This window comes from Ceratotherium simum, chromosome 6 (assembly GCF_057802395.1).
Source record: "Ceratotherium simum simum isolate JZ-2026a chromosome 6, ASM5780239v1, whole genome shotgun sequence".
Taxonomy (NCBI): Eukaryota; Metazoa; Chordata; class Mammalia; order Perissodactyla; family Rhinocerotidae; genus Ceratotherium; species Ceratotherium simum.
Genome location: NC_141905.1, coordinates 70,132,779 through 70,144,873, shown reverse-complemented (window position 1 = coordinate 70,144,873; position 12,095 = coordinate 70,132,779). Strand labels below are relative to the sequence as shown.

The window sequence follows — 12,095 nt, the reverse complement described above, 5'->3', positions numbered from 1 at the left end:
GTTTTCATTTGTATCCATCAAGTCCATAAATTATTTAGCATCTCCCCCTTCTTTCTGTATGAAATAATCATTTGGGATTTAAAAAGTATTCAACTACCACAAAAGAAGGACTGTTTGACATTGTCATTGACATTTTGCTACTATAAAAAGCAAAGCTTAGAGCAATGTTTTTACAATGCAACATCTTATGACATTCCTTTTTTATTTACTGAGCCTCACGGAGAGAGTAAACCTAATTTCTTTAACAGAAAGGAAAATTTTGGCCATGCCAATTAGTCCTACTGCAGTTTCAGAAAAAGTATTAGCTCATACGTAGTCACTCAACAATATCCCTTATTATATTCAAACTATTTAAATATCCTGATTTCACAAGGATATCCCAATTAGAGTCCATTTTAGTTTCTTGTTAGAAGTACTGAAATTCATGGGCTCGTACAAGGTGGCAGCCATAAACAGGACATATCTTTTACACTTAAATTTTATAACTCCTCAGGTATATGTGGTTTGCATGTAACATCACTTCTACATTTAAGATTGTGATCATTTTGCACTTCTGCTACAGACTAACATAAATGACGGTAGGGGACCCAAAATGTTTTAAAAACCATATCTATTTTCATTTTTTAAGAAACAATACCATATTTTTTTCCAAGAAAAGACATTAGGTTACTGCCTTTAAAGTTCAAGTTCCATCATGTTAATATATAAACACACCTGGATATGAGATTTTTAAAAAACCACACATACACACAAGCTCTAGGTAGAGCTGTAATAAAGAAATTCCTTTTATAAACAAAATTTTAACTGAAAAGCCACAGTAGATGGAAAAAAGAAGAAAGGATATTACTTGGTAAAATCCAGTGACATCTACAATAGTTTTACAGCACATTTAAGCATTCTAGGGTTTTATATCTTCACCTGCCTTCCATTTCTTAGTTGCTCCTTAAAAAATTGCCAATTACGAATACAGGTTCGACCTCAAACTTAGTCCTGAATTTGAGTGCCAGGAAGAGCAAAATAACACTCCAAATTTCGATCTTAATATTATAGCCTTAATTCAAAAATGATTTTATTTAAAACACAATGCCCATCTAAGTGGAAAAAAAAGAAAACCAAGCAGCAATACGTAATTATATATAACAGTTATTCATTATATGGGAAAATTCATTATATTTTTCAGGATGATATCTAGAATGAACTCGCTCTGTGAGTCTCTTCAATAATTAAATCAACTTAGACCGACACTACCAAAAGTAAGAGTACTGTATAAGGGGCACACACTTACAATACTGCTAGCCTTAAAAGCAGTAAAGCAAAAGAAAATATATCAAATAGCACATGCACATCTTACAGAACTTCCACTGAATTATCAATGGCTTCTATGCAATGTGCCTCTTTCCCATAACTGTATTAACTTCCAAGAAAGGAAAGATGAGATTAAAATCAATGGTACTGAACTGAATTGTTTGAAGCCAGTGCCCCACATGTGGGGAAAAGTGCATTTAGTTCAGCAGCAATACAGCACAGTGTGAAGATATTGTGCTTAGATGCGATATTCCAGAACTGAAAGATGTACAAGGCAAGTCAAGATATAAAACCATAGTACACTGTTAAATAACCTTGAAACATACATATATTGCAGTGTTCAAAGAAAAACATTCATTTCATTGTACAAGGATAGGGAGAAATCCTTAAAGTTACCTATTGTAGTTTATGATATAATAAATACATATCTATATAGCATTGTATATACATATATAGAATGTGTGTGTTTATGTGTATCTTTTTTTTGCCAAATTATTGTCTGTTTTTGTGGATCTGCAACTTTCAGGAATGAAAACTCCTTTGTACTACAAGTTTCTGTCCCCATAAACTTAAGAAAAGACATTTGTACTAGAAAAGGTCTGAATACCCTCCCCCCAACCCAAAGACTCACTTCAGATATTTTGCTTCACAATTGATCAGAGAAACAATTAAAAGAATTCTGGAATTTTTGATTCACTTTGCCAGTTGTTTCAACAAGCAAATATCTTTTAATATCTAAACAAGCTGATGCAAATTCTTTAGCAAAGGATATAAACTCTAGATTTGACTGATTAAAACAGAGCAAATCAAACCAAAAAAAAAAAAAAATCCAGTGATTTACTCTGACTGTAAACAATATATAAAATTTAAATCTCAAATTTAAAAATAAGTTAAAGAAAAATTCTACCTTCAGGGCCTATAATACTATAAAGATGTGACAATTGGTAAGGGGAAAATGTATATGAAAAGTTGCAACAAAATTGTTTGCCCATTATTTTTGCTAAGAGAAAGTATATCTAACTATACTACCTCTGTCCCTTAAGTTTAATAACTTCATAATTTGTTGGCAAATGTTTTAAGCAGACTGGCGTATCTTAATACACAACAGAAAAACATCCATCAAGTTCAGCAAAGAAAACTTATATAAGCCTTTTGTACAGAATTAAAAAAAATCTAAATGGCTATGATTCCTCTATTAGCAGAAACACATAATGCAGTCTTTATAAATCTGCCAAATATATCAATATCTACATAAATAGATACAGATATAGATATGAAACATTAATGGCAGTCTATTTTTGAACAGTGTGTGGGACCAGCAGATTTGTATCAGACCATGGCACGATATGGACCCTGCATCTTTAGGAACTGAATGATGAAAGAAGGACCCCCAGCAACAATCTGAGGTGGAAGGTGACTGAGTGGACAGTTCTCAATACTCATGATTGAAAGCTTGCTGCAAAGAGCCAGCTCAAAGGGAAGGCTATGCAGGTTTGGGTTGTCATTCAAATACAGTTCTTCTAGGTTCTCCAGTGTACCTGTTTAAAAAAAAAATCAAATCAATTATTATTTTTTAAAAACACAGTTACTATTAAAAAATTTCAACTGGGCATGATGCTATCCTAGGCATTATATATAATGAATATACATTTCCTCTTATTCTCGTCTCTTAGTTTTGAAACTCTCTACAACTATAGATCTCAAACTTTGCTGCATATCCAAACCAACTGGGGAGATTTTTAAAAGCCTCATGTCCAGGTCACATTCTATACCAATTAAATCAGAATCTCTTCCTTTATGGTTGGTTTTCAAGCTTGGAGAGTTTTTTTTGAAAATACACATGCTACCTCTGCAGAGATTGTTTGGGGCAGCTTGGCATTTCTATGTATTTTTTCAAAGCTTCAGAGGTAAGTTTATTGCACAGTCAGTGCGTGCCTATAATCATCTTCCTATTATAGACAATGTGACAAGCTCTCCTATTTATAAATTTCTCGTGTAGAAAGGTTTTTGTTACTTGGAATAAATCTTTCACTAAGAGAGTTATCATATATTTGGCAGTAAGTCAAAAATCAATTTATATCATCTTTTAAAAAATTTTTCTTACGCTCTCTTAGGATACTAATACTTTCTAGGCAAATGTCTCAAGGAACTGCAAGAGACCAGCTGAATAAATATATTAGAAATAAAAGTGTAAATCTGCCCCATGTGTTTCTAATTTTTAAATTTCAAAATTTTTAATATTTGATAGCGGTGTATAGAAGACTAATAAAAATAACAGCTACCAGGTAATGTATTTCTTTACATGTAAGATTTCATTTAATATTCAGAGCAACCCTATGAGAAATTACTATTATCATCCTTATTTTACAGGTAGGAAACTTGAAGCTTAGGGAGTTTCTTTTCCTGATCCAAAGCCATAAAGCCAATAAGCGACAAAGCTAGACTTTGAATTGTCTATTTTACTCCCAAACCATTTTTAACCACTAATCTATAGTGTCTCTGGAACAGCATGGTATAGATAGGAGAATATAATACATGGAATTACCAATTTAAGAACTACTATATGACCTCAATCAATTAACTCTCTCTGTAAAATGGGGTCATAACCTGTCTAAAATTCAACGGGGTCATGTTGATTATATGAAATAATGGGTATGAAGAAACTTGAAAAATTCTAAAGCACTCTCAAATATTAATATTAATTCTAAAATCTGATAAGTAAATGGTCTTTTGGTATAAGACATCAGTAATTTAATTCAAGCCTGTGTAATTTTTAAATTTGGAATAAATATACCAAAACCAACCAACCACTGGCACTCTATATAAAAAAAATCTAGAGCCTGATGTAACCTCAGTTGACAAAAACAGATTTGTCACATTAATCTGAAATACTGCTTGAAAACACAAGAGCAAATTATTAGTACAGAGTCAAAGCGTCAAGCATCCAAACAGTTCATACCAATTTCCTCAGGAAGATGAGTAAGTAGGTTCTCTCCAAGGCCTAGATGTGTGAGATTGGTAAGGTGACCAATACCTCTGGGAAGAGTGGTCAACTGGTTGTTTGTCAAGACTAATTTCTAAAAGATTAACAAAATAAGAGACGATTACATATATATTTCCTATGACTGATGTAAGTTTAAAATAATACATTTAAACTAATAAGTTAAATCGACAGGGATATTAGATTGGATAGGATGAGAATCGCTCAATCAGTTTTTCTTTCAAAAAATATTTGTTAGAAATTCAAAAGCAGATATAGCAGGTTACAAGAACATAAAACTCAGCCTTAACGCTATAATAGGAAAATCTATCTGGTCCAAGAATTAGATCACATTCTTAAGAAAAATGTGCAATTTGGAATGCATCCCCAAAACTTTAATCATATAACTATAAAATCATCAGGGTAATGTTTTACCTGCAAATCCTTAAGATAAGCAATTTCATTTGGCAAGGATTCCAATTTGTTCTCTTCTAGATCCAACTCTCTTAACTTTCTAAGGTTTCCAAGACCATGGGGAAGCTTCTTTAGAAGATTGTTGGACAATATTAGAACCTAAAAAGAAATTATTGATAGTGTTTGGCAACTCATGAAATGGAATTATATATTACCATTGTGTGGCTTAAAATTTATTAAGCAATGCTAACTCTCTAAATAGTGAATATTAAAGATAATGTTTAATTATATAACATAAAACATTTAACTTGCTATTCCAAGAAAAATCACCATAGTTACTGGAAATAAAATAGAGATTTTATTTGATTAATTGAAAACTAATGAAAACAAAAGGGAAAAATTTTAACTAAATTACAAAAAAACAGAAAATTAACTACTTGCACTAAGATTCATATAGTTAATGGTATTTTGATACTAAATAGTTACAAATGTCTAATAGGAAACCAATTATTTATTCAAAAATCCTTACAAATCATCATTTAAGTAAAATTGACTTCTAAACTACCTATATCAATCCACTACACTTACTATTTGCAGTATATTTATTACATTGCAAAGCATCCTGTAATATACTGAGAGAGAAAAAAAGGTTGAGGAAGACAGTCCTCATTCTCACAAAAGTTAACAATGTGGGGGAGGACAATACTGGGTATGGGGATAGTGAAAAGAGCACTGAATGGAAAGATCTACATAAGTTTCTGGATAATTTTTCATGCCCACTTACTTCCTCCAAAGTTATACCACTCATAATAAAAAAAACATATACAATAAGACCAAGAAAATAACAGCAGCTGCCATTTATTGAGTTTACTATTTGTAGAACACTATACTAAATGCATTATGTGCATTATTGCACTTAATCCTAACTACAACCTTATGAGAAAAATACTATGTACTATCCCATTTCACAGCTAAGGAAACTGAAGCCTGGGCAGGGTAAATCCATAAATAAAGACATATAAGTAGCATTGCTCATACAACTCAATAGCAAAAAAACAATCCTATTAAAAATGTGCACAGGATCTGAATAGACATTTTTCCAAAGGACATATACAGATGGCCAACAGGTACATGAAAAGGTGCTCAACATCACTAATCATCAGGGAAATGGAAATCAAAACCACAATGAGATATCACCCCACACCTGTTAGAATGGCTATTATAAAAAAGATAAGTGTCGGCAAGTATGTGGAGAAAAGGGAACCCTTGTACACTGTTGGTGAGAGTGTAAACTGGTACAGCCACTATGGAAAACAGTATGGAGGTTCCTCAAAAAATTAAAAATAGAACTACCATATGATACAGCAATTCTACTTCTGGGCATTTATCCAAAGAAAATGAAAACACTAATTGAAAAAGATATATGCATCCCCATGTTCACTGCAGCATTATTTATAACAGCCAAGATATGGAAACAGAGCATCCATCGATATGAATGGATAAAGAAAATGCCACACACACACACACGCACACACACACGAATATTATTCAGCCATAAAAAAGGAATGAAATCTTGGCATTTTGTGACAACATGGATGGACCTTGAGGGCATTATGCTTAGTGAAATAAGTCAGAGAAAGACAAATTATCATATGATCTCAACCAGAGGGGAGGGAGGGAGGGCAAAATGGGTGCAAGGAGTCAAAAGGTACAAAATTCCAGTAATAAAATAAATAAGTCATGAGGATGTAATGTGCAGCATGGTGACTATAGTTAACAATACTGTGTTGTATGTGAAAGTTGCTAAGTGAGTAAATCTTAAAAGTGTTCATCACAAGAAAAGAAAGTTCTATAACTATGTATCGTGATGGATGTTAACTAGACTTATGGCAGTGATCATTTTGCAATATATTCAAATATTGACTCATTAGATTGTACACCTTAAACTAATATAATGTTGTATATCAATTATACCCCAATTTAAAAAAAAGGTGGAATTATACCCAGATCTGTTTGGCTTCAAAGCCCATGCTTTTAACCATTATATCATACTATTTCACCTTACTAAAATACTAAAAGAATAAAGAAATTCGGTTTTTAAAAAATACAGATACAGAGGAAATTTTAAAAACTATATATATTTACTATTTGTAAGCTTTTTCATCAGAAGGATGAAAATTCTAGGGCCTCAGAGGCAGGAGAAATCATCTTTGACTGAGGAGGTGACAAAAAGATGGATCTTTAAAATTTTTAAAGAAAAAATTAAGGGGATGAGAAGAGGACATTCTTGATATTGGGAACAATAAGACTAAACGTACATAGCTAGAAATATGCACACATTTCCAACAAAGAAAATAATCTATTTAACTAGTAAATAAAAGAGTAGGTTGGTAATTAGGATGGAAAAATAGGCCAGAATCATATGAAGGGTTCTGAATGCCCGTCTCAGGAATCCATAATAATCTTGGTAGACAATGCTGCAGAGTTCTTAAACAGAGTCAAGGGGGAAAATATGTTCTAAAAGACGTTAGGTTTTAGAAACCTTTTCTTTCAAAGGCGCTTTACAGCACTCAAACTTACCAACTTTTAGTGGGCAACAGTAATTCAGAAGCATTGAGCCCAGATTACGTCAACATCTTATCATCCTAATAGGGTTGTGTATGTTTAAGAGAGCTCTAACATTTCTAATTATGATCTTCACCCAAATGGAAATTGCTTATTTTAATTGGAAACTTTATAAGCGAGATAACTGTGGAAGGATCTAAGGAATTCTAAATGCTCTTTTATACTCACCTCAAGAGAAACGAGGCCAGACACATCTTCAGGGATCTTTGTGAGCTGATTAGTGGCTAAATTCAATTCTACCATACTGGTCCAAGTTCCAAAATCCAAGGGAAGTGATGTCAACTGATTGTCCTGGCAAAGACAAAAGAAGCATCCCAGGTAGAACCACAAAAACAAAGCCCCCTATATACTTCTCTATGGAAAAAGAATTCCTAATTAATCAGAAAACCTTATTTCCCCACCCCCCCTTTTTTTTCTGGTGAGGAAGATTAGCCCTGAGCTAACAGCTGTGCCCACCTTTCTCTATTTCATATGTGGGACGCCCGCCACAGTATGGCTTGATGAGCGGTGCATAGGTCCACACCTGGGATCTGAACTTGTGAACGTGCGTACTCCAGGCTGCCAAAGCAGTGTGTGCGAACTTAACCACTACGCCACCGGGCTGGCCCACCTTATTCCCTTTTTTGATATCCAGAGGGAAAAAACAAGCAACAAAAACTCTACGCCTCCAAAGTTTTTCATGCAGTAATTAGTTTTTAATTTTGCGGTTAAACTGCAAATTTGTTCCCTATGTGATTATCTGTATTGAATATGAAAAAATACACTATACAGACCAACACTTCTGATTTCAAAGGTCCTATTGATAAACACGTTTTCCCCATTTCACAAAAATATACAGAAATCACTGAATAAAATGTTGATGCTCATGAGCACAATGGAAGAAGAAACATCTAATTATAGCCCACAAGGAAACTAGATAACCTCAGCAATTCTAGAGATGTGGAGCAATAAATTAGAAGACTAAAAAAGTCTTAAGACTGCAAACTAAATCATTAAAACACTAACTATCCACAATTTTACTTTAAAAATCCATAAGAAAAGATGGTAAGAACATATTTATCATTGAATAACAAAAACAGATGATGAAACAGTGTAATCCTAATTTTGTTTAAAAATTAGATATACATAGAAAAAAAAGTGAAATATATGCCAGTGATTCATTATTTTTTTTCCTGCTTCCTTATATTGAGTTATAAAACTCATTTTCATCAATAACAACTCTTATCACACTGTTCTGTGTTGGGGATATTGGTATCGAGAGTGGACCATCAGTACCCCTGTCCCAGTGGGATATCAAAGATATATGCCAATATATTAACAGCGATGCTACCTCTCAGTGAGGGAATTACTTTACGTCCTTTTGTTAATCTGTATTTTTAAAATTTTCTGCAATGTACATAGATTACTTGTCTCATTTTATACAAAATCATCCATAAGAGAAATCCCAAGCAGCAAACATCCATTTGAAAACCAAGTTTTTCTTTTATTATAATATTTAAACTTATTACCTATCTATTATAACATTTAAACTTATTATCTATCTATGCCCAAACTACTGATAGTTAATAATATGACAAAGCATTTTCATTAAAAAATTTACTACTGGCCCTTATATGAAGAGGAAAATGTCAGTCTTTATTTTCACTTCTTCCAAGAAAAAGTTTTGTTAAACATTTGTCATTTTTTTAATTTTTATTTTTTGTGAGGAAGATTGGCCCTGAGCTAACATCTGTTGCCAATTTTCCTCTTTTTGTTTGAGGAAGATTGTCCTCGAGCTAACATCTGTGCCAATCCTCCTCTACTTTGTATGTGGGATGCTGCCACAGCATGGCCTGACGAGCAGTGTGCAGGTCTGTGCCAGGATCTGAACCTGCAAACCCGGGGCAACTGAAGCGGAGCACACGAACTTAACCACTACGCCACTGGGCCAGGCCCTGTCATTATTTTGAAGAAAAATTAAGGTAAAATCCTATGCAAAGTTTTATTATTTCACTGAAAACAGCAAGCCTAACATATTTACAATAACATCATATCCATAAAAATGTATAACCAAATGCAAAAACTAATGAACACTTCAACTGCTCTGTTCTAAGCCTCCTATTACAAACTGAATATTCAGAATTAATGCCATTACCACTGTTAAATGGTAATGATTAACCATGAATTAACAATGAATTTCATAACTTGTTTAAGATTATAAGATTATCTTGAATTTCCACTACTTCACTTATTATATTCTTCTAAAGAATTATCATAAAAGACACATATGTCTATGAACAAGTCTAGACAGAATCAAGAAACTGTACATTTAGACTGTAATTTAAAGAACCACAATTATGTTGAGATGGTTCGCCAAAGACAAATGGACGTAGTATGATACTATAGAAAAAACACTATACCTGGAAGCTGGAAATCTAAGTTTCCTGGATTCTTACCTCAGCCATGAAATTAGCTACGTGGAACAATTTACTTATCACCTCTGGGCCTAAAGTTTGTTCACTACAAATTAAATCACTGAACAAGTCATTTTTCATTTCTTTCCTCCTTTTGTAATAAACTTCTTTTTCTTTATTACAAATGTGAAACTCATTCACTGTTGAGAATACAGAGAAGAACTAAAGATCACCCATAATTAATTCTCATATGCAAATATAAACATTATATTGTGGTAAACACTGGTTATATGTATGCATATAAATCTATAGATATTTAATTAATACATAATTAAGTACTTTAAAAACAGCTTTTAAAAACTATGGGTGGAAAGACAGTCTTCCATGCTTTAACTTTTTTCTACTTAATAAATTGAGAATATTTCAAGTGGTATTTAATATTCTTCTAAACTAGAGTATTACTTTTACTGGATTCATAGTATTCCATTGAAGATATAGTACTTTTAAAAACCAGTCTCTATTAATAAGTTGGTACCAATTAAATAGAAAGCTCTGCAATAAATATCCCTACAAGTATGCTTTTATGAACATCCATAATTATGTCTTTAGGACAAATTGCTAGGGGTATGCACAGTTCTAAGATATTTGTTATCTAATAAAAATTACCCTGAAGTATCCATATTATCAGTTTAGACCCCATTAACAAGAAATAAGTACCCATTCTCCACACTGATAGAGAAAACATAAATATTAGAAGTACTAGTAATAGTAGCTTTTTTTCCTCCAATACAAACAGAAGCTTACCTTCATATTTAGCTTACTTAATACTTTTGCTCTGGAGAAAATTCCAAACGGGATTTTATTGATTCGATTGTGTTCCATGTTGAGGGAATAGATGGTGGAAAACTGAGATGGCCCACCTACTGGATACAACTGGAAGCAATTTCTAGCTAAGGTCAAACTATTCAGTTTCACAAGACTTGATAAAAGACTCTGTAAAAAATGAAATAAATATAAGAATCAGAACTGTAACAAGACTTATTCTGTAGAGGACAGAGCAGAAGTCCCAAACACAAATGCCTCAAAGGGCCTTGCAGGTAACAAATGACAGAGACTGCTTGGGCCGGTTTTGTGATGCCTCATCTAGAGGGACAGTCACTTCTCAACTCTAGCTAATTGCTGCCTTGGAGGGATGTAGAGCCAATGTAGTCAGATTTCCAGATTTTATAAGAAATAGGAAATTCATTTACTTATATGAAATCTCCTGATTTTTATTCTTTGGCTTCAACTGATTTAAAAAACTCTATAGAGTGAAAAATAAAAAAATATGTCTGTGGGTAAGAGGTGTGTCATGAGTGGCCAATTTGACACCTCTACAGAGCAGAAACTTGGGTATCAGACAGTCCTGTGCCTGAGTCCTGGCAGTGCCACTTGCTGTGTGACCATTCCTATCTAGGTCTTTGTTAAGTAACTACCTCTAAATTATTATTAAGATTAACATAATGCCTGCCACAGAGTAAGCTTTTATTCAGTAATTTAATGCTTCCTTTTAGGAATATTAAATTTAGAAGATGATACTACTTCCTGATATTGTGCAATACATTGCTTTTCCATACAGTAAAATTTTTGACGGAATATGCATCCATCAAACAAGTATTTACTTAGCACATAACCACATATCCCCTTACTTCAGCCTCCCACCATGTAACCACAGTGCTAGGTGTCTAGGTATTATGAAAGAGTCTCTGCCATTAAGAAGACTGAACCCTATCTAGAGAAATAAGGCACACAGATAGGAAAAAGAAAATAATAAATAACTGTATATAATCAATAATAAATTATATAGAACAGGCACACACGCAGACACACAGGAAAACTAGCAATAGTCTAAACATAATAGGGCCACTTACATAAGACATTTTTAATTGTTACAAAAAAGACTTTGCAAAGCTCAATCAATCTGTTAGTCTACAATTCCATTCTTTTATTTGTTAGAATACTATAATAAGATATTATGCTTGAATAACCATAAGCAAACATACAAGTTGTTGGGCATGCTAAAATAGTAAGTAGCAAAAGAAAGAAAGGCACAAGTGAAAAAATAAAGTTGAGAAAAGATAAATGTGAAAAAAAAGAGTATTGCATCTTGCCTAATTAATCTCTAAGCAAAATAAGTGAAAATATTTTTTCTAATAGAAATAACAAAACCCAAATTAAAAATAATGTGTTAAAAAATAACTGCTTTTGGTAACTGGTGTATGCTCAAGAGGCTTAAATATTATTGTATAAGCAGGGTAATAATTTGGATCACAGGAGTGTTGCAGCTAATATTAATCTTGATAACAAATAGTGCCTTCTATGTAGTTCAATCTTTTCAT

General features: G+C 32.9%; 1 protein-coding gene across 2 annotated transcripts in view; it reads right to left on the bottom strand.

Moving 5' to 3' along the window:
* Positions 1 to 755: 755 nt before the first annotated feature.
* Positions 756 to 12,095, bottom strand: part of SHOC2 (SHOC2 leucine rich repeat scaffold protein) — a 95,622-nt gene continuing 84,282 nt past the window's right edge. For both annotated transcript variants that reach the window (XM_004428078.3, XM_087432575.1), the window contains exons 5-9: positions 10,522 to 10,710; positions 7,493 to 7,615; positions 4,721 to 4,858; positions 4,265 to 4,382; positions 756 to 2,843 (exon numbers count right to left, since the gene is read on the bottom strand). In XM_004428078.3, the coding sequence (XP_004428135.1) occupies positions 2,635 to 2,843; positions 4,265 to 4,382; positions 4,721 to 4,858; positions 7,493 to 7,615; positions 10,522 to 10,710 (777 nt within the window). In that variant the 3' untranslated portion in view covers positions 756 to 2,634. The remainder of the gene's footprint in view (positions 2,844 to 4,264; positions 4,383 to 4,720; positions 4,859 to 7,492; positions 7,616 to 10,521; positions 10,711 to 12,095) is intronic.